The 26,352-nt window shown below is 44.1% G+C and overlaps 2 protein-coding genes across 2 annotated transcripts in view; both read right to left on the reverse strand.

Moving 5' to 3' along the window:
- Positions 1–26,352, reverse strand: part of rpl36a (ribosomal protein L36A) — a 324,940-nt gene that overhangs the window by 47,709 nt on the left and 250,879 nt on the right. The window lies entirely within an intron of this gene.
- LOC139331256 (ATP-binding cassette sub-family C member 5) lies at positions 425–25,268 on the reverse strand. Its single transcript, XM_070962657.1, has 29 exons — positions 25,027–25,268; positions 22,368–22,550; positions 21,712–21,867; positions 18,146–18,293; positions 16,924–17,157; positions 16,395–16,568; positions 15,519–15,666; positions 14,229–14,377; positions 13,787–13,894; positions 12,848–13,198; positions 12,666–12,737; positions 12,362–12,486; positions 12,189–12,261; positions 11,818–12,021; positions 11,449–11,574; positions 11,029–11,140; positions 10,732–10,916; positions 10,201–10,347; positions 9,127–9,256; positions 8,632–8,785; positions 5,811–5,939; positions 5,455–5,641; positions 4,666–4,755; positions 4,025–4,217; positions 3,769–3,928; positions 3,018–3,096; positions 2,797–2,910; positions 2,312–2,476; positions 425–1,694 (listed from the first exon to the last, which is right to left on the reverse strand). Exons 2-29 carry the CDS (start codon positions 22,538–22,540, stop codon positions 1,602–1,604), a joined length of 4,179 nt encoding a protein of 1,392 aa, XP_070818758.1. The 5' UTR covers positions 22,541–22,550; positions 25,027–25,268; the 3' UTR covers positions 425–1,601.

Here is a 26,352-nt window from a genome sequence, read left to right on the forward strand (position 1 = left end):
AATGACTCCAGTTGTTTGTGGACACAGTTATCTCACACACACACAGAAATATACACACACTCCCACACAGATTCCTGCGCAGAGGACATATAGCATCGATCAACTTTTGTGTTGCTATAAATGAAGTAAAAAGAATCCAATTTCACTGCTGTGCAGCTTGAATCCCAACTATGCTCCTACCTTGTTAAGGAATTTATGTTGTTTGCTAACAGCTGACCAGTTTCAGCACAGTGCACATAATTGGCTGATTGCAGCACATTGTCAGCTGTGGAGCAGGTGTGTGTGCAGCAAATCAAGTGCCTTGAGCCACAAAAGGCTTTACGCAACTTTTGCGTGTGTAATAGTACCCCTCAAGAACAGACTATGATGTGCAAAGTCAGCAGATTTCCCCTCGAACATGTAAAATATCTTCGACATCAGCGTATATAAAAAATATTTTTATTGAAAAATACCACCCTTAATGACACAAATCAACCATTAACAAAAAAATATTGCAACATTACAATCTCAAGTGTACAAAGGCAATCTTGAAAATGCATCAATGCAATAGAAAGATATTGCACTCTTCATGATTGTTCAGCACATACTTGATTATAAGGCAGATGTTCACACTCTCCAGCTTTATGCAAACACATCATTTGAAGACACATCCTGGCGCTGATCATTTTCAGCTTCCTTTTAACATCGCGTACTGTTCCCGCGTTCGTAACCTTAACTGCAACTGTTTAACGTCATTTGCTCAACATCAGAATCACCCTGCTGGTAGAAACATTCCCATCAGAGTAAAAAGTGCAGATTTTAAACTCCAGCATTTGGATTCAGAGGAAACATTAGCTCATTCCAAAACACAGTACTTGCATGCAGTCTAAAAAAGCATGCTTACATGGCTAACTCCATTATATGACCTGAAAATGTTTACAGCTCCAGGCACGTTTAGCATCTGCAGTAATTTACTGAAATTACTGCAATATAACATTGAACTAGATGCATAAAACATAAAAAAAGAAACAGGACATTTTATAGCATGTCTTAAACAGTACCTACTAGGAATGGTTAATAGATGATTTGTTTTTAGATATATTGTATTGAATAATCAATAAAAAGAAGACACAAATTCTTAACAGTAAATTCCTACACTGTGAGGTGGTAGTTATGTAAATAAAATGACAAAAACTAACTTAGACTTTCACTGATTTGTTGGCCTCCAGAGGAAAAGGAAGCACCGCATGTCTATTCATGTGTCCACATGAAAGATAAAGTGCTATTGTCAGAGTCATTGCTCTGTTTCATCTGTAATAATCATTTGGCCTCCAGGAAATAACTCTTGTGACACGGTGGCAAAGAGCAGGAGGCCGCTACGTCTTTCTTTGCATAGTGAGATTTGACGTATCCTTCAGACATCTGGTCCCTGGGTCTTTGGTTGAATGAACAGACATTGTCACACATAGCAGCCATTGCAAGAGCGTCTGTATTTCTCAACACGTCACTTTCGCACCACGGCAGGACTGAGTTCATTGTGGGGTTTTTTTGTGCAATTCAGGTATTCCACTGAAGATTTTGCGGTGTCACCGCTCGCATCCGAAGTTCAGCCCCGGCGGCTTTTAACTCCTTTGGTTTTCTGATGCCTCTATCATGGCTCTGAATCTCGAGTTTTCATCTGCCAGCAAGGCGGCGGGACTGTCAAACTCCAAAATCTACGAGAATGAAAGAGATAAAACAGTGATCAGTACCAGCATATAAAATCAGAGGCCCGACTTGTTCATTCCATGAACTTGAGTAGAGAGAACAAAAATCAAGGCATATTCTTTTTTTGAAGAATACTGCAACCTAAGTTATTTCCCACGGGTGGCGTAAGAAAAGAACGTGATTGTCTAGAAAACATTGTCCTCAGACAGCCCTGTTACACTTTAGTGTATGCTGCAAGTTTCTGTGTAACCAGTGCTAATTCACTTTAAGGTACTTTACACTCAATTGCTGGTGCTGCCAAACTATAGGACTCCTCCTGCTATATTGGATATCTTATAGTACAGACAGACAAGATCAGAGATGATATACAAAAACTGAGCTGAATATGTGCTATTTACTTGTCAACTTATTAACAGGGTTAAGGGGTGATCATCCTGGTAATCATTTGTGTATGTTTCATGTTCACTACTTGTAACAAATGTCAGGTTGAGCACAAGAGCAAAATGTGCTCCGCCTTATCCAATCCATCACCAAATCAAATCAGGGCTGTATGAACGTGAACAAGTTTCAACCAAGAAGCCGAATCGTGCAATCCCACAATCAGTCATGTTGGCTTTATACACACCTGGCCGTTGTCCAGGACCATGACCCTGCTGCAGCTCATCACGGTGTTCAGGCGATGGGCGATGATGAGGGTGGTGCAGCTGCCAAACGCACAGCGAATGGTCTCCTGGATGAGGCGATCTGTCTCAGTGTCGATGGCTGCTGTTGCCTCGTCCAAGATGAGGATCTAAGAGAAAGAAAGCACAAAATAAGACAATGAGAAAGAAAACAGGAGATGTGGAAATGTAACATTATTAACACAAAATAAGGAAACACATCAGTATAAACTGTGTGACACTCATGCCTTATTCATGCTGATGAGGTGCGGTACAGATCCATACCACTAGGTGGCAGTGTTATCCCATGCAGAGACAAATACACGCTGCCTAAGCTGAGAAATGGGGAGGTTCTGTTTTCTTTTTCTAAAACTGAGTTGAGCTGCTATCATCACAATGCCAAACAATGTTCCACATGTAATGTGAACTAACAGTGTTACACAATCAGCACCTTGCTGTTGCGCAGCAGAGCTCTGGCCACACACAGCAGCTGCCGTTCTCCCACTGAGAAGTTCTCTCCGTTCTCCGTCACCTCTGAGTGGAGCGAATGAGGCAGCTGGCTCACCTGAGGAAGGTCATGCAGAGGGGTGAAGACAAACGTGAGGGGCTTGTTCTATTCCATAATGCATCATTTGGCATAATCTGACAGCGTTTAACCATCTTGTCGCTTACCATCTCTTTAATGTGTGTCTTCTCAAGAGCTTCCCACACCTGGGAATCAGAGTATTGATCCCACGGGTCTAAATTGGTCCTGTTGGGGGAAAAAAAAGACAGAACTATGTAATACATTAAATGGATTAAGCATGATGACAAGATTAAGACAAGAGGTACAGCATACTGCCGATACTACAGTCCTGCCTTCTGCTCAGCTGATCAAGGTCAACTCTCACCTGAGTTGAGGTCATCGGCCACCGACTGCTCGTTTCTATAAAAGCGATGCTGATGTTTTGTTTCTGAATAGGTCTTGCGTGTCTGCTCGTTAATTTTTTCCTACCTAGCACCGTTTTGTTTCTGTTATGATTTCCCCCTGGTGGGGCTTTACATTCACACTAATAGGCACGGCCCAGATCCCTGCTGAACTCACACACAGCAAACAGTATCAACCATAATTCAAGAATATAAAGAGAACCATTTTCAGGCAAATAGTGGGATGGTGTACAATATTTTCTGCTCAGTTTTGATGTATAAGACATTAATTGTCGCTTTAAATAGACTATATGCGAAGGAGGTGTTATACATATGTAAACAGACTCAGTTTGGCCACAATGTTGCACCATGGGATTTTCCATTAGAGCAGCTGTTTAAGAGGTTGAGAGGTGGGTGTTTCTCATTCATTCCCTCTGCTCTGCGTTTTAAAGTCTGCAAAGCTGATACAATGCTTTACAGAAAGCTCAATACAATAAGTAATCATCATTTAGATTACCTGACTGTCCCGATGAAGAGCACCGGCTCTTGAGGAATGATGGCTAGCTTGCTTCGCAGGTCATCCAGACCAATCTGGGAAATATTGATTCCGTCAATGATAATAGAGCCTCCGGTCAGCTCCGCTAGTCTGAACAGAGCTACGCCCAGAGAGGACTTTCCTGCAAACAGAAAAGACACTGCATGAAGAACCGTGTGATCACGTCGAAGAGCGGATTTATAAAGACAGCTGAAGAACACAAAGGGTTCACTTATACCTGATCCTGTGCGGCCCACAATGCCGATGGTCTCCTCAGGCAGGATGGCGAAGGACAGGTTCTTAAGCACAAGCGGCAGATCATCACGATAGCGCATCTCCACATCCTGGAAGGTGATCTTTCCCTGCTGAGGCCAGGAGGGGGCAGGAGCAGCTGCCTCAGGACTTTGTTGGGGTGCTTCACTCTCGAGACTCTGAGATAAGGAAGGGTGATGGTATCTGGTATTAATCTCTAAATCTCTGTTGAGGTGCAAGCCCCCGAACTGATTTGTAGTGATTTTCACTCTATGAGCTTTTCTTTGCACTTGAGACAGAAAAGAAAAAGTTGAAGTTGCTATTTGTGTCTTTGCTGTTTGATGGCTGTTGTGTGAAACAAGCCCTGTCATGTGCTCTGGAGTGTGTAAAGACTCCACACTGGGTTTCTATCTGCTCCCTGCTGCGCTGCTTATCACACATATACAATCACATGCACACAACAAAAGCACACACATGTTTGGGCATGCCAGCGGCCCGAAATTCAAGCTGTTATACTGGTCTGGTCTCTATCTGGATGTGTGACTCTAGATGGTGCCTTAGCCTGAGTACGGTGAGTCTGAGTGCCACATAATCCACCTTCCTCACAGTGCCAATCAGTGCTCTTACCGTTATATAATGATTGATTCTCTCAACTGACGTAAACCGAGCTTCAGTCTCCGTGAGCAGCCGCACCGTAAACTGAAACAAGCCAGTCAGCTGGAAAAGGAAACACAGAGAGAGTCGACAAGTTAGCGATTAACACCGTCACACCAATTAGCACGAAAGACTTCATAATTTTCCGACTGCTATGACTTTGTTGATTATGACACTTATGCACTGCGAGCATTTCAAAACGAATAAAACCAAACATCGGATAGTTCAAGAGTGAGAAAACAAACATTCCTCACAGACAGGCTGTGGAAACAGCCTTTGCTTTGATGCAAAGTTGACTCTTGAGCTTAAATGTTAAGATACTGTAAAGGTAGCAGACGTGGAGAATCCATAATGTGGCTTCTACAGCATGAAGTGAACACAACATCAGCCACTGGTCATAACAGAACAAGTAAGGCTGCAGCAGCAAAACCTGAGTGCACTGAACTGAGCAGCGGTGTGTTTTATTGCTTATGCATTCGACTTTTCATTGTCAGATCAGGAACCGGTTTCTTCTGCCAGAATTCACATGATCACTTTAAGCTTTAGCTCAAACTTACACCCACGCAGTTAATCAGCATGACATGACAAAGCAAACAAGGATCTCCATCAGAACACATGAATAGAGTTCACAGTTAGACACAGAAGAGGCTTTTCTGCCACATTTCTGATCCTTTCTGCTGCTTTAAGCTACGTCTTTTCTACCTCACAAACTGCCAGGGCTGCCAGTACACTCTGCGTTAATACATGTGTTTGCTTACAAACCTGCACTGCGTAAGATATGGCCAAGCCCGCGTAGGCCGGAGGTATCTGATTGTGCATGAAGACAATGAAAAGTGCTACAGCAGTGATAAGAGAGATGCTGATGAGATCCAGGCGGACAGCCAGCCAACGCATAGCGCAACTGAAGAGGTAGTTGGAGGCCTGGTTGGTGTCCAGTAATTCCTGATATCTGAAGACAGAGAGATAAGCCCGTTTCAGCCAGAGCTCACTGAGGGGAAATGTTCTGGTATGAGGTTTGGTGTATTTACTAACCGAGGAGTAAACTGAAAAATACAACCAGAGATAAGATGCATTAAAGTTTAATGTTCTCCATCTCTGGCAGACACCATCACGCTCACCTTTGGAGGAAGTCGTGGCCTCTTCCATAGGCGTGGATTGTGGAGAGTCCCTGAAGGCTGCTGGTGATGTGAGAGGTGAAAGGTGACTGGCTGATGTTCTCCAGGCGCTTCAGCTCCCGAATCAGAACCCTGGAAACAGATTTCACATTGAAGTTTCTGCTTTGAGAATTCAGTTTAAATCACTAATATCAATAAAATCCCAACTCCAAAAAGGTTGGGACGCTGTGAATGAGATAACCTGCTCATCCTGTTTGACATATACTCAATTGAAAACAGCACAAAAATATATATATTTAGTGTTTGACCTCATCAGCTTCATTGGTTTCTGTAAAAATGAGCTTATTCTGAATTTGATGCAGCAACGCATTCAAAAAAGTGAAACAAAAACAAGCGATTAGAAATGATTACATGCAGAAGGTTAACTCATTTACTAAGCAATTTAAATCGTCCTTCACATTGATTCATCTTTTGACAATTAATACTGCCTCAAAATGTCTATTCTTACTCACAGGCAGATATAAACTAACTCACAAGAAGTGTTCATCCAAATTTTATTTTCATTTGTCACCCCAAATGCTTGTGGAAATCTTAATGAGGCAAGTTTGCAGCACGGCAGAGTTGGAAAGCCACCACTCAGGTTTGCCTCATTTGAATGAAAATGGTGGGCTATTGTGTGCAAATAGGCTCCGGCATGTGAGGAGCCAATCTTTCAAACAAATGACATCAAACTGGAAAGCATCATGAAGAACATTTTACATTTCACTCAGTAATGAGCCACCGGCTGTACAAAAGAGACCGAATTTTAAAGTCCTGAATGAAATGTGAGGTGCACACCTGTTTGAAGGTAACTTGCTCTGGTGTGAAGATCTAAAGTATGCGCGTCACATTTTGGTTGAATTGATATTACTGCCATCAACCGCTTTATTCTGCATCTTTCATTGATCTTGAAAGGAGTGCAGAAATTACACCTGAATGCCAAAATACAACGAAACAATGAAGGAATGGAAAACGCATCAGCTCTAATGATGCAGTTGTGTGGCAGACAGGTAATGATGGACACGGTGGACAGAGGGGGAGGACGTCCACAACGCAGCGCCCGTTTTCTTGACGGAGCTCCGCTCGCTTCCTGCTATCTGATGCATGTGCGAAATTGTGATCGCCGTCGCACAATTGGCACCTAGAGAGACACCAGACCTGCCATCCACGTGGCGGTGAGAGAGAGAGAGCTTTATTGACAAAGGCGAGGTGTCATTCTACTTTTAGACGCCGAGACAGAGTGGATGGTGCATGTGAATTACAAGTCTCCCGTGAATCATTTGGTTTTCTCATAACAGCCCAGAAGAGAGCAGGAAAGAACATGACACTTCCTCGCTTCGAGCCTGTGATCTAGACAAACATGTTTACGCCCTGGGCTGTTTCATTTCAGAATTCAATAAAGGCCGCTTTAGATGTGGGTGATTTCAATGGGAGATCCAGTTAGATGTAACGTCTATACATATCTTCGGATGTCGTGACTTTGTAAGACGCAGTATTTCATTCTTTTAAAGTGTGGCCAGGGGTGATCGCTACCTTTTGGTAACAGTCTTCCTCTTGCTTCTTCTGTGCTTAAATACTCTATCAAGTTCAACATTAATTCCACTGGAATTGCCTACAAATCAAGAGTCTCTTCAAAGATAAATGAAGATATTTTGTGATTCAATTGATCCCTCAAGAGACAAAGTGGTATAAGATGTGACTAAGAGGGGACGTCAAGCGATGCACATCCACAGAGGGGGAGGGGAAGGGGAAGCAGACAGACAGCTCAGCCATCAACGTCATTCAATACTTCCCCCAAAACTTATTTTCAAGTCAAAATTATCACACATGTCATTCTATATTTGTCGCTACTTAATACAACGTGGAGCTGAACTGTTGATCGCATGACATTCGGAACTTCATGTTTTTTGTTTCTGCACTTTCTGACTTTACACAAGCAAAACAATAACACCCACAGTCATGTTCTTCTTGATCTCTCAGACAGAGGAAATAACAAAACACTGCGGTTATTTCCCAAGACACCAGCGTGCTGTTGCTCCACTCAGTGGATTCACCTTTATTGCACAATTCCCGCAAAACCGTAAATAAGTCATCAGATCATCTGGGGCGCGTCTGCAAAATTTACCACAGGACAGAAGCTGTTTAAAATTGAAGCAATGGCCGATAACACAGGTGAAGATTATCACTGCACTTCTCTCTCTGTTATTCACCTTCAGTACTCTCCTCTTATATTTTAGTTAGCACCAAATACATAATCATTGTGGTTTGTGCTGTTGGTTGTTGTTTCACAGTGTAATGCTCTGCTTTTACCCAGTCACAACATACACATGTCACAACATGCTAGCCTTTAATCAAAAGTCTCCTTGCAAAGTAAAAAATGGCCGCTCATGGTGCAAAATTAAAAAAACTCATCAGGAGGCATAATCTCCCACTTTGCAGCTCTACAGCAACTTTTAGCTTGAATGTATCTGTGTGTCCTTTGCTTAACAACACCCACTGTTAAACAGTAAATTATTTTTACATCTAAAATGATCCAAATATCTTTCTGCTGAAGCGTTAGTGCAATTCACTTTATGAGCTGCAGTGTATCTGTCATTCTGTCCCTTGTAGATAGAACTTACAAGTTGCCGCTTTAAGTAACTCGAGCACTTGTTTCTTATTCATCACTTTTTGCTGGTAACGCTGCTCGGATCACTCGCAGGGAGATGAAGTGCAAACAATCTGTTTGAATCTCAGCCTCAATGCCAACAGCGATGAGAACAAACAGGGGTGATGAGAGTCTGACCTGGAGACACGGTTGACAATGCAGAGGAAGGCTCCCAGAGGCAGGATGGAGATCAGGAACCAGGGGAAGACAATGCCAACCATCGCCAAGCAAAACAGCACCAGGGTCAGGTTCTGCAGCAGCATTTCAGCTTGCATGGTGAGACGCACGTCAACTTTGGGGAAGAGACATAGGAGACATATATCAGACACACAGTGTGGTGTTGCATCTATCTACTGTATCTCTGTATGCAAACTTTCTCTTTGTGTTTGCTTTTCACAGAAAAAAAGACAAAGAGAGAGAATGTAGTTTACAAATATATACTGAGCAACCCACAAATCAACATGTCAAGCAAACACCAGTAAAGTGGATAACAGAAAGCCACTCCTCCAGGCGAAAAGACTCCGTCCTAAATCACACTCTGTCTTGGCTCTGCACCTTGTCAACCAGGGTGACTTCACTGACTGAGAGCCCTCTTGGGGGAAAGGTTCCCAGTCAAGACAAATCAAGCCTCACCCTCATCCATGTCTCTGGAGAAGCGGGTCAGGATACGACCCAGAGGTGTTGTATCAAAAAAGCGCATGGGGCTGAGGAGGAGCCGGCGGAACAGCTTGTCGTGGAGCGCGGAGGCAGCCTTCACCGTGCACTGTCAAACACAAACAACAGCCGTGTTTGAACATGAGACCTGACACGTGTAAACAAACAACTTTAAGAAGCATATGGAAAGAATCATGGCTTGGATAAACAGACAACAGATAAACAGTTGGAAGGAAATCGCCTGTCAATGTGCTCAGCCTAAAACACCGAAACACACAACGGACAAATACAGTGGCACTCATATGTTGCCTGCAGAGTGACAAATGCTACCTCGCCATATGCTAAGCGTGTGCACAGGGGTGGGTAGTTTTTTTTTCCTGGCACAAGGCAAGCTGTCAAATCTTCATTTATAATGAGTTTCTGGAAGGCTGACATAAAGGTCATGACCTAATGAGCGAGGGACATTTCACCAATTGGACAGAAATTACATGTGGCGGCAGAGAACAAATTAATTCTATTAATGGAATATTCAACAGTCCCAGAGATCTCGTCGCAGCTAGGGGTAAAAAAAGATTAGCCATCTTTGAAAAATTAGCAATTTCAAGTGACACACATTAACGTGGGGACCTAACCTCTGCAATGCAGTGTCAGGATGGGTTAGCTTGAAAAAGAGGATGCGTACCCGAAGGGGCAATGACATGCACGCACACACATCCTTCCTTTCTCTCTGCCTCTTTGTCTCTCTTGCACTCACAGGCGCACGCACACACACACACAAACACACACATGCAGTCGTTGTAAAGCTGTGAGACATGGCAGTGGACAGATAAATGGATTTGGCCTGCAGGCATTTTCAGTTATAGCACTAGAGCCACAAGAGCATGAACAAATGACAACAAAGACAATTAAACAGGAGCACTGGTTAACTGTACACCACGAGCATATCAACTTTTTATATTCCTTTCAAACATGGCTACCGTTTTTAAAGTTCATCAGTGATTGAGTGGTGAAAGCATGTGACAGAAGGACGGGAGTCTGGCAGGGGAAGCTCACCTTGACAAACACCAGCCCTCTCACCGTCTTCAGCAATAAAGCGGCTCCCATTGATGCGACGTAAACAGTTGAATAATACTGGATGTGAGGGTTGAGTCTCATGCTGTTGCTCACCATCGTTTCATTCACCAAGATTAATGATGTGTTCTGAGGGCAGATGGAGCAACAAATTACAAAGACTGTGGGAAAAAAATCCAATTTTTCCCCATGTAGGAATTCCGGCTCTAATGAAATTGAGAAAAGTGCATAAAAAGTACATGAAAATCAGTCAGTTCAGTGATGTTTACTATTCCGAGCACATTTCTCAATAGCAGCCACTGCCTGCTTTGCTGCACATCTGTTTCTCCGCTGCTCGTGCTTGCTTTTAATTAAGTTTACCATGGTGCCGTTACTTTTTTAATCATGCACGTTCAGATTAATTCTCAGTCAGCTCTCACAACTCAGGGAAGAATACAAGTTTTCTTTTGGGAGCCAAACACACACTAAAATGTGGTGTTTATCATTGTGAAGCAGGATCGTCTCCAAACTCACCCCGCTGCCCTGCCTGATCCAGTGGCTCAGCCACCAGTTACTGAACGCTATGCTGCCTGTGGTAGAGAGGAAGAGGAATATATTGATGATGAAGACTATTGGCCCTCCTGCTGCTTTGATGTAGGCGCCATACACAGCCCAGCTGACTGCACCAGTGCCCTTCTCTTCAGCTTTCATCAGTTGCTCTACATGAAGAAGGACAGACAGACAAAAGTTACTTGTGAATCGTTCTCAAGGGAAATAAGCATTTAGTATTCGTTCTACACGTGGAGCATGAAAAGAAGCAGGCGCCCTCACCTCCTTTCTTGTTTTCCACCTTTGGCCCAACCTTGGCAGCTTCAGCAGCACGGTCAGGCCTCTCAGCACCTGTCCTCTGCTGTTTGTTCTTTAAATTCTCTTTCACCAGATTCTAAGAGGCACACAGAAAGGGAGAGAAAGTGAGCTTTGAAACACGCCACTGCCACAAATCACCAGCAGCCGAAACAACAACACCCTGCAAGTCATTTAAACAGATATATCGGTGACAGGGTCTTTAGCAGCTCTTCAGTAAATCAATGCACGCATAAATAACGAAAGGCCATGTGGGCATTAACATTTCCCAGCTACTGGGTCTGCCTTTCTCTGCTTATGAATTATTCAGCTTGTAATGTTCAGTGTTTTTGTGTAGCGGGGGCAAAGTTGCCTTATTGAAAAGCGCTGGGCTGGCTGTGGCCTTACCTCCTGTTGCATGCTGTTGAATAAGGTGGCATAGTCGCGCTCTTTAGCCATGAGCTGATTATGGGTGCCATACTCTGAAATCTGCCCATCCTTCATCAGAATAACGAGGTCACACTCAGACAGGTACTGAAAAATAAAAAGAGAAAGAACAAAGGCAAAATAGGATTATGGGAAATCTTATTCCAATGATTTAACGTTGCAGAGATTTAGAGCTTTAAATTTTAATCAGCTAATCTTCAGGTCTTTGGGTCATTAAAGAAGAAAAAACGATTGAGAGGGACCAAAAGGCGTAGCATATTTTCACAATGCTGCATGGTTAGGCAAAAAAATGACAATTTGGTACCACAGACTTTACAGACGGTCCCTTACCTGCAGCTGGTGGGTTACAAAGAGCACCGTCTTGTCTCTGGCAACACCCCTGATAGCTTTACTGAAGATATGGGAACCCACACAAGCATCCACAGCGCTCAGGGGGTCGTCCAGGAGGAGAATGGGCCGTTCACTGTAGAGGGCACGTGCCAGGCTCACTCTCTGACGCTGCCCTCCACTCAGGTTGGCACCTCTCTCTCCAATCTAGGATGAAATAAATAAAAAAAAAGCTCCATTAAACTCCTCTTGTTGTGGTTGCACTGAATTGCAAACTGTTACATAAAGTGCGACTCCAAAACTGCTGAACACCAAGTGTACAGAAACATTTCATCAAAAAATCTTATTGCTGAGAAGCAGATCTGCACAGATACCTCAGTCATGTCTCCGTATTGGAGCTCTGCAAGATCCGGGAGAAGACAGCAGGCTTCCACGACGGCATTATATCTGAGGAGGAAATCATAAGGAAAAATGTTGATTTAGGGGTAAATCTTGCATTTTATCGCTTTTGCTCTCCATAACATCACGGTACCGTAGTTGATCTTACCTGTCGTGGTCATACTCATTTCCAAACAGGATGTTCTCCTTCAGTGAGTCATTGAGGATCCAGGCTTGTTGTGAGACGTAAGCGAAGCCACCACTGGCGGCTACCTTACCCTCCAGCAGGGTCATCTGCAGCCCAAAGACAGACGGTTGGAAGCAGAGGAAACATAAAAAAACATGCCTTTTCAAAGTGCAGGTCGTGTGGCATCGTGTGTGTGAGTGAAAGGCTCAAAAAGACTAAAGCCATCCTTGTTACTGTCATTCAAGTCTGTGCTGTCTGAAGAGGAAACTTAAACTGAGTATCTCACCTGCCCCAGCAGAGCGGAAAGAAGAGAGCTCTTTCCACTACCAACACCTCCACAGATTCCAACCAGTGAACCCTAGAGGGGAGAAAAAACAGCTGCATTGTGGGAACTAATGATGAAGCAAGCAAAGGTTTCTCCAACTCCTGGACTAAAAATGTCTTAAATCTATGCGCGTGTGTTGCTACCTTCTTAATGTGCAGGTCAATACGGTGCAGGGTCTTGTGCAGCGGAGGTCGTATGCTTTGGGTGGAGGAGATGGTGCTTTGTGGACTCTCCTGCTCCATATTTGTGAGGAGACTTTGTGCATTGGGTGCTTCCTTGTGTCCTTTGCTGTCCTCTGTGGAAATGTACAGGCTGAGCTTCTCCCTGCGCAGGACGCGCTTCATCCCTCCTCGCCTCTTGGGGAGCGGGTTCGGTTTTGAAGCTGGGGGGCGCGCCTTTTCCCAAGCCAGTGTGGCGTCCTGAAACTCAACTGCATTGCTGGGGTCCTCCATTTTGACCAAAACAACCTCTCTGTCATCCATCATAAAGAGCCTCTGTGGAGACAGGCGCAATGGGTACATTTAACTTTGACCACACATTGTGAGCGTGACAACAAAATAAAGGTACAAAGACAAGCTTGAAGTTTTCAGAGCAGAAGACTGTTTAACGTGGTTTAACATACTTCAGGTTGTGCTAAGTCATGAGATACTGGCAGCAGTGTCAGTACATTACTCAGCCTCATGGTTTAGGTACAGCCTGTCCTGGCCTTCAGTGCAACGTTACCTGACTCTGCACTACTTCAGTGAGAAAACACAGAATGCCTCGAGCCTTTTGGTGGATCCTTGGCAGAAATGATTGCTTACTTAATCCTAGCCGGCTCTCTGAGGCCATTTCTCACTAACATGCGACTTTTGCCATGTGTTTGGAAGAAAGTATGTTAAAAATGTCAGTAAGTGGAGGGCAGGCCTATTTTTAGATCAATGGGAGCACCTTTTGATTGGCTCTGAGCCTGGTGAAACCTGGCCACCCTCTGACATTCTGCATCCACAAGTCCAGTTAGTGGGCTACTACGGGCTTAACGACGACACAAACTGGGAGTGTTAAATGACTTCAAAGTGGACAGACTTCTCTATATTTCTCACCTGAAATCTTTTGACTGCGACCGCACCCTCCGACAATGACCTCACAGCCAATGGTGTGACCTTGAGGGCAAAGGTCATGGAGTTGAAAACTGCAACCACAGTGAAAGCCTGAGGAGGGATGCGCAGAGGAGACAGTTATTCGCAAACTCTTATGGTTTAAACTCCATAGATGTTCAGAATGGATAATGACTACAGACTTAAAAAAATACCCATTTGATTAATGTATGGATTTTATGGACAAAGCCTTTTTTCTGGAGGGTTGGGGGTCATTTTAATGCTTTTATTAGAGAGCCATAGTGGAAAGATGGCAAGAAAGAAGAGGGACAGATGTACCAAACCCCAGGAAATAGAATTTTAATTGAGACTGATGGTTAGCAAAATGTGTTTCCAGTGAAGACGGATGCATCTAAAACGGTGAGTACAGGTTCCCATTTTCAAATACCTCAGCTGCAGTAAGGTCGTAGCCCAAAGCCATATGCAGGGTGAAAGTGCACACGCTTGCTATCACCACAACAATGGGAGCCACGCCCACTGTGAGGCTCTGGACGACCCCGGCTCTCTCCAGTATCCCCCTCTCCTCTGATCGCACCTCTGTCGAGAAGATAAGAGAGCAATGATGAAAAGGCAAAGAGAGAGAAAATAAAGCAAGGGCTGAGTGACTCCCAGAGGGTTCTCCAGTGAACATTCAATCAACAGCACCATAAGAGTCCCTAACCATACACACAGCGAGCGGACAGGAATAGATACAAGAGGGAGGACAAGGGCCCCACATCCATACATGGTATGAAAGGGGCTTCAAAACCTGCTGAACCTTGATAACTGTCCAAGTGTGATGCCCAAATCCTGTTCCCCCCTCCTCCGTGTTTGTATCTCCCAAATGCACATGCTAGCTGCTTTGTTCACCCAGTTCACTGGGTGCAAACACTGGAACAAAAAGCTTGTGCATCTTTAATTCAGCCCCGGCAGCACCGTGTGTGAAATAAAAGAACCCCCTCCTCCTGGTACATGTTATTCTCCTTGGGATTTGCTTTGGATGTTATGTGTGTGTCTGCATGGATTACAAAGGAAACGTCACACGCCCCGGGCAAAAAACACTGCGATCAATTTAACAACAATAGTAATTGAAAGGAATGACACTGTACCTCTTCATACTCGTCGGCCATTAAGTTGAATGCCAATTAATTATGATTATAATAGGTAATCAAAGGACAGCAGTGAAAACGAGCCCCACCTGGCTAATTTGGAGCATGATTAAAAGTGGAAAATGATCCTTATCCACAACCTACAGCGAGGGCCTCATGAGAAAAGGCCATCGCTAATTCATGGATAAGTAGAGCAGCCTTGACAGTCATTCAAGGTATCATAAGGCCCTAAACACCTTGAAAATTAACCTTGAAGCCAAGAGATTCAAACTGGCCTTGATTATAGAGGATGGCACACGGAACGACTTAAACGGAGCAAGCTAATGAAAATGGATTTAGGGTCAGGGTTATCTTGAAAGTTCACTAAGAGGATAAGTCTAATTTCGGGTGATAAACTGGCCAATTAGTTACTCATTTGCAACAGTGACAGGTATTCAAATGAGGTGACCCTTTATTCCGAGTGAGCTGGGAATGAAAAAGCACTGCATAGCATGAAGTTTGCATCCGAGGAAAAGCACCCGGTCCTGACCACAGACATGAAACGAGCAGCGAATTATGCTGCGGCATTCGGGAACACGGAAGCCACTCACTGTGAATATTCTGTGCAAAGGCATCTTCCCAACAGTACATCTTGATGAACTTTATGCAGCACAAGATCTCGTTCATCAGCCTCACGCGCCGGTCAGTCACCGCCACACACTTCTTGCGGAAATACGCCGTCAGTCTCGATGCAAGCATCTGCCCAGACGGGAACAGAGGAAGTGATGACAAGAGAAATAAGTGGCAGGGGAGGAAATGAAAGCAGACACAATCGCATTAGCTGTGCTGCAGGGCTGTCCGGGGGACCGGAGTGATAAATGTCTTTCACATCAATACCAGGGTCTCTGGCTGTCAGGCTCCGGCTGAGACTGAGTGTAATTTGAAAATAACAGCCACAAAGCTGACAGGAGATTGATAGCCAAGGAGTTATGATGCTTTTATAAAGTGCTTTTGGTAGTCCTCAACAGCTTGAATTAATGTAAAGATTCTGAAGTGATGACTACTCGCGTCAGCAACTAATCAAATTTTTTTAAATTACAGCGCGGAAAATAACGAGTCAACAATAAAGCAACGACTGCGGTCATCAACTTTTGGTGAAATGTTTAGAATCTGCTGTAATTAAATGGCTTTTCGCTGCTCTAATGTGCGTGATCATTACTTGGTATAAATTTTATAAAAGTGATGTGACGAAACTACATTCTGTTGTTGAACTCGGCTGCAATTTACAGTGTGTTAACCACACTGACAGTTGTCTGGCTTTGTGTGTGTGTTCTCATTAATTAAATTTGTGTGCCACTAATAAATGTGTCCTATATTTTGTCTGCGTCTTTGTGACAACAGTATTGCACAAAAGCCTCAAAAGTTGAACTGAATGAGCTTTTTGTGCTCCTGTCTCACTGTTACAGATGCCTTGGCTGCAGTCTTACCATGGCTGGGTAGAAGAGGATGAAAATGGCTGACCCCAGCAGAGCAGTGGGGCCCAGGAAGTATGCAGTGTAAGACACACCCAGCAATCCCACAAGGGGCCCCCCGGCCAACAGGCAGCCCACTGACACTGCTTCATACAGCCGCTGGCCGTCACTGGAGCAGATGTTGATCAGCTTGGCAGAGAGACAGAGGTCGACATGACAAATTACATAAAAAACCTACAGTAAGCTACATCTTTTCAAACAAGACATACTGGAACCTCACCACCGAGACTATCAAAGCAATTTTACAAATATAGTTGTCCTTATTCCCACGTTTACTTGTTGGACAATTATTCCTCTTAAGCTGTGTAATGACTAATCTTAGACAGACTCCCCTCCCTCAGGCTGTGGGATTTGTAGAGATCTAAGCAGGAATGGTGTAAGAGCAGAAATGAAATCCATCTCAATCATCTGCATGTGGTGCCCCGCAGCGAGGGATGATTTAGTTAATTTGGAGATGAATCCCCTCCAGGGTTTTATCACCTACCTCGCCTGGGCCGATGTCTTTGGTGCTGCGTAGGCGGAGGATCTTGTTGAAGGCAAAAGTCAGAGCTGCCCCACGGAGGCGCGCTGCAGTGCGGTAGTTGACGGCCCACATGAGCGCCAGAGACCAGGAGCGCATCAACTCCATGAGGAAGATGCCTGTTACCAGAGACAGGCCGTACGGCACGTAGCTCTCTGAGCTCTGGGAATACTCCAGCAGAGCTCGAACCAGGAGAGCCTGGGGACGAACAGGGAGACAGTGAACGGCGTGGAAAGGACGGTGAAGGAAGCAGCAGAGAAATAGTAACAGAAAAGAGCATAAAACACAGAGCGAAAGCAGAAACATGGAGGAGGTAAAGTGGGACAGGAGAAGGAGGAGAAAAAGAACAAAGAGATGAAAGGGAGAGGGTAGAATTTAGGAAATGCCACAGATACAGATAAGCTGGGCAGGGGCCATATGAAAGAGATGAAGATGAAAGAGAATAACTTAAATCAACAGATTAGAGATCATCGGAGTGAAATAAGCACGAAAAACTGGAAATAACGTTTCAGACTGCACGTCAATTTAAAGGTCTGATGGCAAAGACACAAGAAGACTGCACTTAGTGAAGAGTCAAATGTGTGAAAAAGATTGGGTGATAAAATCTAGAGATAATACACGCAACAGGGTGTTGTTTAAGTGTACTAAATAAACCAGTCAGGAATGTGAGACGCATGTGCTATTGTGTAAGAACTAAATCCAGTTAATGCTATTAGTTGCGGGTAGTAGCAAGCACATAGTGTACGCGTAACATCACATCAAAATAAACAGCTTAGAGCACGAGGAACAATGGCACCGGCTCAGAAAAATCATAAACTGGGAATTCCAAACATAATTGCCATTTGGTTTAAAGTGATTATTTCAAATTTCTGATAAGGAATATTTCTGGAGGGAAATTTTAAACCAGATTTAAAAAAAAAAAAAAACAGCATATTTCTGGACCAAGGCGTGACTGGGTACAAACCAGCTCATCTATGGTATTAATATGGGTTTCACTATCTAAGGCTTTGTAATCTCCCAGTATGGTTTCATTTCAATTTCTAGACCAGCGTGAAACGGGAAAAAGCGATTTTCAGAAAAATACAACCGGATCTGAGACTCTGGCCAGAACCAGCGACCACGCTGAAAGGCATATTAGCCAAATCAGCAGAATATAAAGGGAAAGGAGGAATTGGACGGTACTCACAGGTCCAACGAAGCCTGCCACCATTGTGAGGAGGAGGGAGAAGATGGCCACCAGCATGCGGGTCTGGCAGAACCTCCAGAAGACTCTTGTCAGGGATGCCCCCTCTCGCCCTCGTCTTTTCAGCTCATCGTGCCACAAAGTTTCGAGCCTGGAACCAGAAACCAGGAGCACAAAGTGAAGATGAGCTGTATGAACTCACATCTCAGGCAGACATCATTGTATTGTTGTGGAATTTAATTTGCTGAATGATGAGTTTCAACAATCAGTCCAACAAACTGCTCCGGCACATGAACCCTGTGCACAGTGCTGCTCTAATACCAATGAACTGTATGTAAAAGTTGGCATTTTTTGAAGGGCAAAATTATCATAAGTGAAAAGAATACTTTGCGTATTGTTACTGTTCCTCAAATTAAGTTGATTAAAAACTGTAGAGTTGCACTTCCAATTAATCAGACTGCCTGAAAGCACAATGGGGGATATAAACAGCCCACTGCAAAAAATAAAATAAAAATAACAAAAGAAAAATGAAGGCAGCTCGGCTGACAATAATGTAAAGGTGACCTACAACATACAATCACAAATGATGCATCACATAATTAGACTGAGAAAGGTACTGCCAAACATGTTTAAAGACGCGCTAATGTACTTTTATTGCTGTATAATGCCCCTTGAACAGGGTAAAATATCTTGTTGGCCAAATGCGTCATTGCTAATGACTCTATAAAGCAGCAGCAGAGCAGCTGCAGAAAGTAATTTACGCCCTAATGACTTTATTAAAAACGTATCAGAGATAGACAGAACATTAAACCAACTAGACTCTCACACTGACTGATAATTACTACTTGAAGTCAAATGGTGTTAAATCTAAGAAATTACAATTAATTGCAGCCCAATAATTGCACAGAGCACAGCTTGAATCGCAGGAAATGAGACTTCCATGCGAGTTAAACATTTTGTGCGGCTGAATCCCATCAGTGGACCAAGCAAGAGACAGCTAACAATGTGCTGAAAAACGTCGAAAAGAGATTTTTTCATATTAACATGTTCTTACATACGGGTAAATATTAATACATTACACATCCAAAGTCATGTATATTAATAGAAAAGCAGCTCTTAAAGCAGCTCTTGAAGTGTGTCCTTGGTCACACATAAATGGAAATGCGAGCGGCAGAAAGGAGGAATGATTTGCTTTTAAACACGGCTGAAATGTTCCTCACAGCCATCGTCTCGGTTTGCCAGATGGCAAGAGGAGCTGATGTTTCGAGAGCGTTGGCCAGGACATCGCATTCAAGGTTCGCACCTCACTGAGCACCAACAAGTGTCAACTCTCCCAGGGTGCTTTTCCCATTCCCCCTCTCGCCATCATCCCTGCTTTGCATCGGGGTTGCGTAACTGTTCCTGCTATGTAAACACAAAATAAAGACCTCCCGTCTCCAGCGACTCCGCGGCGCTCATGCACTCCATCGCCCACCCGTGCACATGTGATAGCTTTGTGCTCCTTTGCTGCTTCCCCTCTATGTGCTCTTTAACACACAAAGCAGCAGCAGCAGCAGCAGTGCTGAACCTCCAGGCCCTGAGCCAGAGCCTTTAGACAGAACAGGTCATTTACAACCCACACAGTTGTCACCAGATACAAGAGCAAACTTCCTCAAATAGTCACCCTCCTCGATAGTGCCAAGTCATGGCGCCATGGCTCGACAGCACGCGAATAACGGGAAAAGGGCTTCTTTTCAGAGAGCAATAAAAACTAAATGCACCCGAATAACCTGATTTCAAGTCTTAATTGCTAAGGTGAAGTTCTGGCAGGCAAACAGTGACTTTTATCTCATGGTGTCCAGCCTGGCTTCAGTCAGGAACAACTAATGAATGTGACGGGGAGACGCAGCGCATCACACGTAGAGGAGTTAATGACATAACCACCCAAGTCAGGAACTAACACACTGTAATCTCTAATCCCTGCTATTCTTAGCAGGCTCCCGTCCCAGCACAGTGTTCCTGTGTAGGTAAAGAAAGACTGGATGTTCATCAATGAAGTCTCACTGCACAGGATGACCTCACGCAGCACAAGCACACAAAATCCTTTGCAGTTGTTTACATGGCAGGGATATTTACACGGAGCATGCAAACCTGGACCAGTTTCATCTGTTACTGTCTCCAACTTGTTTGACAAAGTTCATCACCACATGCATCCAGCTCGCATGTAGGGCAGCGAAAGCAAAGACGGTTTCTCAATATTTGTTCCAAAAAGAAAAACAACTCCAGCGACCCGACCGTTCGAGCAGTTCGAGGCGAAGCAGTGCGATATGGATCAAATCACCTGAAAACGTCCTGATACAACAAGCTCCACCGGGCGCTTGAAACAAAAAAACATGACCTTTTCATCTTGAATGGATCATTCTTTGTATCAGAGCGTGCGTCCACATCAAAACACGAGTATTTGATTGACAGGATTATAGCGCCACTTTGACTTTGATTTAATATTTAATGGAAAACGAGCAGGCAGACTAAATCTTCCACCGGCCCAGCAGTCCCTTTCCAACAAGGATGAACCAGGCAGAGCAGCCAGCTGTCCAGAGGCCCAAGAAGTCCCATGCTCACTCCATGATAATTACTAATTCGATCATTTGCAGATGAAGAGGGGTAAGGGAATTTGCACCACTTATGGACAATATCAACTTAAGCAGGCCCAAAGCATTAGTTCATCTTGCTTGCTGGTCTTGTGTGTCAGGGTTTTATCAAGTTAACACAATCTAACTGAGACAGAGGCAGAATCGCGGCGTAGAGCGCAGCTGATCTCTGCACGTCTGTGTATATCATGAAAATGCCATGTGCAGTCTCTAATAACATGTCACACATATATACTTATAGTATAAAAAAAATGGCTGGGCAATTTTGTAAATAGTGCGTTTGTTTGGGATTACTTTCAGTTGCCGTGCTTGTGTGTTAGACTGCGTGGGATTTCTACGTGGCTTTGGCCTCACAGCTCATACTTGTCAGCAGAACAAAGTCATTGTTGGTTTTGGTCTTTACTCAGGATTTGTTGACAATACAGAGTGTCACCAGACTGAACCTTCAAAGAGGAACTACATGATAAACTATATTTTTCCCCTGCGCACGTGATCACATGGATTCTTGCTGGCGCGTGATGTTAAAGCAGGTGATTTTTCCCACAAATTAATCTACATGGACATTTCAGCAAGAATGATAAGCGACAGCTGAGAGACAGCGTTGCACACGAAGAACATTGTTCCTCTGTGGAGGCAGTTAATGCAACACCCACCAATAACTGTGCTGTATTCAGCGCTTTAAAAGGTATTTTGAACAGCAGCATTAACCCCGATAAACAGCCGGGCTATGGCTATGCACTGACAAAGAAACACACCAGGGATCCTCTGGAAATAGTGCCCCTAGCTGAGCTACAGCACTGGTACCCACACAGGGACCACTCTGGTGACATGTGAAGCTCCACCAGACTTGTCTCCCCCCCAACTGCAGTTTTCTGGGAACACCGTGTTTCAGCATCTGAGTTTTCATCAGGCAAACCTCAGCAGTGTCAGTCACCTCACCTTTGGCAGTTGATTTCAGAGGCTTCGTGGCAAGACAGTCCCCACACGTCATCTATAGACAAGCTGGACGCCTTGTAGGCCTTCAGTGCCAGTGGGGAGAGCCAGTGCAGAGTCATAAATGAGAAGAGGCCGGCGTTATCGACCGGGTGCTGGTGCCTGGAACAGGTAAGAAGACGTGAAAATGGGTGAGACGTCTAAAAGTGGAGGCGTACACAGAGGTGCTATGTCGCCGGAGCAGGCCCTCATAGAAGCCGCGCCTTCGCTCGCCAGAGTCGCCGAAAGGTGAATCACGCCCGCAGTGTTTGAACAGTAATTTGCACGCTCTTCACAGAAATCTGAGAGAGCAGCGAAAAAAAGTAAAAAAAGAAAAAAAAAGTTCAGGGGCAGTTTATCAGTCGGCATATGTTCAGACGCAGCGCTGTCTGTCGCTGGGGGATAACTTCCCACCCCTTATCATGGCCTCCTGCGACATCCTAACAGGCGGCGCATCAGGCAGCAAACACGACAAATGTGAATTTTTGTGTCTGTGTGTGTTTTTAAATGGGTATCTGTCTGTCAGGGTGGCAGCCTAAAACTGCCTGTACGTCTTCATGTCCGCCTTTATCTCGCTCGCTGTCAGATAGTCGCCGCATGAACTTTAATACAATTTTGTTTACTTGTGAGTTATCCTGAAGGGCTTTAAAAGCTGCAGGCTTTGCCGGTAGCGGCCTCGTCTCTTCGGCCCCCTCTCCGCTGATGGTTCCTCTTCCTCCAGCTCTGGTAGGGGTTGCGGGGAGGACAGCGGCAGGCCCTCCACCCGCCCGACTGCTTCCAGGGCATCAGGGAACATGGCAGACCCTCTGGGGAGAGAACATCAAAATGACGTTAATCACAAATACATATCAGATGTGTGAAAACCTGCAAATATACAACTGCAAAGATCTACCCCGTGTTATGACAAGCCTGCAAGTCCAACTGGTTTCTAGAAACAACTATAGAAAAAACAGGTTTATAACCGGCTTCTGAAAGACTCTGAGATCTGACAATGTGTGATTATGTCACTAAACACTGAAAACTAACACTGCAGCTAATAATTTTCATTATTGATTAATCTGATGATTATTTTCTTGATTAATCACTTATAAAACATGCCCATCACCATTTCCAAGGGGCTCAGAGTGATGTTTTCGAATTGCTTGAATTTTCCCACTCACAGTCGATAAGATATTCATTTTACTGTTATGAAAGACAAGCAAGCCTTCACATTTGTGGAGTTAAATTTTTAGCCCATTGTACTTGAAAACAGGGCTGCCAAGATCAGGAAATTTTAGTTGACGATTAATGATTTAATTGTGTTTTAACTTCTTTAATCTCTTGCGTTGGAAAGCAAGAAATATGGTCTCACATGACCTTAACACAGCTGATGAAACACAAATAATTTGTGTTCTAGTTGGTGTTTCCAGTTTTCCATGCATGTTACACAAATTTTAACCAAAGTTACATAAATCCAGCAAAAGAAAACATGAATTATTGTGTGTTTCCATCCACCACCACTACACGAGTATTAGATGTTGAACACATCGAGATAAACAGCTGGTGGAGCTAATTCTCCAACCGGGTGCCATTAAACCACTGCAGAAGAACAGGGATGATCAAAAGCGCCAGTCAAACCTCGGAAAACAATTTGAGAAGAGAAATGATTTAAATGATTATTCTCTCATCAGAGTAATTTCAGATAAATTCTCTGTAAACTGAGCTATTGATGAATTGTTCAAGCGCTATTGAAAACTTTAACACCTCTGTGCAGCTGCAACAACCTGCTGTGACGGCGCGATACACTGTAGACTACGGCTGATATTTTTTCAAGATTGTTTTCTTCGAGAAATAACACTTGCAAGCTGACACTTTAGCTAAATCCTCAGCGGGAGAAGGGAGAATAAAACACAGCAGCCTGCCTGTTCCACCTGCCTTTAACCCTGAGAAGAGAACTATTAGAGAAGAGCTGTGTTTTGCTGAATCACCCTCTGAGACGCAGATAGACTCGAGAAATCACCTTGTTCAGAGGTCACGGCCCCTCACCGGCATACAACTAAAGTGCTTATCTATTTAAAGACGACCTGCCAGCAGGCCCCGGGAGCTCGGGAGCAGACATCTGAGCTGCCAGTGTGTCCGTAAACTGTCACTGATCCCCTCTGTGGCAAAGCTCCGTGACAAGGTCAGCCAGGCTGCATGTGTGGTGCAGATAGACTGTACAGAGAATGTGGTCAATAACGAGATTCAATACAGATGACGCAGCAGGGAGCACGCAGTCACATAACAGGACTGCATACAATAAGTTCTGCAGGGAAATACACAGCAGCACACAGTCTCATGACAGGACTGCATACAATAAGTTCTGCAGGGAAATACACAGCAGCACACAGTCTCATGACAGGACTGCATACAATAAGTTCTGCAGGGAAATACTCTGCAGCATACAGTATATGTGAGAGCATGATGGGAACCAAATGTTGAGGCATGAAAAGAGGTATTGTGTTTCCTTCGGCAGCCCTCAGTGCCTATATCATGTGAAGTCTGTCATATGGCTGTGAACTCTGCAGCGCTTTCTTTGCAGTCAAGACATCTATACCCCTGCATTCCAAGGACTGCTTAAATATGACTGCTAGCCATGTTTGGACTTGTTCAAAGGGTGTCCAGATGTCCCGCTTTGCGGCTTGTGTTGTGATGTTGACCGTCACAATTTGCGGGACGTGCGAAAAGTAATGGAAATGCGTGGCTGTCCCGCACAAAGCGGGGCACCTGGTCTTGTTCAATGTGGCGCCAGGAAAAAAAAAAAAAAGCTGTCTGCAACAGGGAAGGCATAAGGTACACGACAGAGAAAGCCTTGAAATTAGGGCAAAGGAAGTTAATAAGTAAAGTTACAGTGCACAAAGACCCATATCAGCAAAGGTAAACATAAGCATATGTCAGAGATACAGATGTTTATTTTCCACTACATGTTTAGCTGACCTTGTCAAGAGTCAGCGTCTCCAAAAAGATAAAGATAGAAGATAATAAATACTGCCAATGCAGACCAGTTTGGAAAAGATCACTGAACATAAGACATTTACTCATTTTTTCTTCTCATTGTTGGTTTGTTACATGATAAAAACAACTTTTTGTCCACATTCTCAAACTCCTTTAGCTAAAAACTATTGCCTAATTGCCTGTTGGCTGGTTAGCTTACTTAATCAATACAACTTAGAATTTGTCTCATTATCATGACATGACCTCATGACATGCCTCTATGTCCTGTGAGCGTGACAGACACTGAAGTTTTCATTCACACACACTTACATTGAAGCCGGCCTTGCTCAGGTCACCTCAGCAGCAGCAGCACAGATCTCAGCTCTTGTGTTTAGGAAATGCAGATGAAGATGCAGCTGCCCATGTTGTCTCTTTTTCTAAGTTTAGTCACTAAACTTCTTTTCCACAACCAACGGGACACATCTTCTACGGAAGCGGCCGGGACTGAGATCAAAACACGGTGAAACTTGACGGCTCACGTGTGGACAGTACGTGCCGTTTCCTCTCAGCGCTGTCTGCTGCTCCGGTTCACCGTCACACGGAGCCCTGCGGGGAGAGGAAACCCCGACATCACTCTGGCGTCATAGCGGCTCCGCCAACCGGTGACGGCACTGAACAGTCGCCGTAGCAACGGAACAATAACGAGGAAGTGAGGAGTCGACACAGAGGGGCGGGTCCACGTGGGGGTTACGTCAGATCGCTCGTGCTCGAGCTCCGGGAGATGCACTTTAATGAGGAAGAGGAAGAAACTGGGCTCCTTCCAGCAACGAAGGAAAGTGTGAATTAAGACCGTACTGTGAGCTGAATCGTTTTTGAAAGGAAGAGTGAATTTTAACTCGAGTCATTACTGTGTCAAATACATGACAAACACCACGGAAACAGCAAAAAAATAACAATAAATACCGTCTCTCAGCTGTGTCTTCAGTAGCATTGCTGTAGTCCTGCTCAGTGTTTCGTGCTGAGTCATGTTCTCTCTCTCAAAAAAAAAACAAACAAAAAAAAACCGGTTACCAAGGTTATATGTAATGCTGCTCACCCTAAATAAAATGCCCCTTTCTGGGCAGATGTTTGTGCAGCAATTTATCTACATTTTGTTTGCATATTTTCATTATCGACTGATTATTTTCTTAATTAATCGATCACTTCTCTGGCCTATGATTTCCTAGAGCAAAAGGTGACGTCATTTAATGTCCCAAAACACAAAGATATTCAGTTTACTTGAATGAAAGAAGAAGAAACACAGCAAATTGCACCATCAAATGTGTGGCATTTTTGTTTAAAACAGGACTCAGACGTTGAACTGATTATCATATAGTTGCCAATGATCTTTTTCTGGTGATTGCCCATCCTCTATTTACACCAACTACACATGTTGAGTTATATTTCTCCTATTTGTACCACCATTAATTGAATATTCTCTTTGTTCAGTTGCCACAATATTGAGGTTACACAGTAAATCACTTCTTAAAGAAATGTGCAAGCAGAATAATCTTCACCTGCAGCCTAGCGTCCAGCCTCAATAACATGTTGGACTTCTTTTCGACTGCGGTTGAGGTTAAGTGAATTACATTACAGGAAATCAAACGGAGGTATGTG

Source organism: Chaetodon trifascialis, chromosome 5, assembly GCF_039877785.1.
Source record: "Chaetodon trifascialis isolate fChaTrf1 chromosome 5, fChaTrf1.hap1, whole genome shotgun sequence".
Lineage (NCBI taxonomy): Eukaryota > Metazoa > Chordata > Actinopteri > Chaetodontiformes > Chaetodontidae > Chaetodon > Chaetodon trifascialis.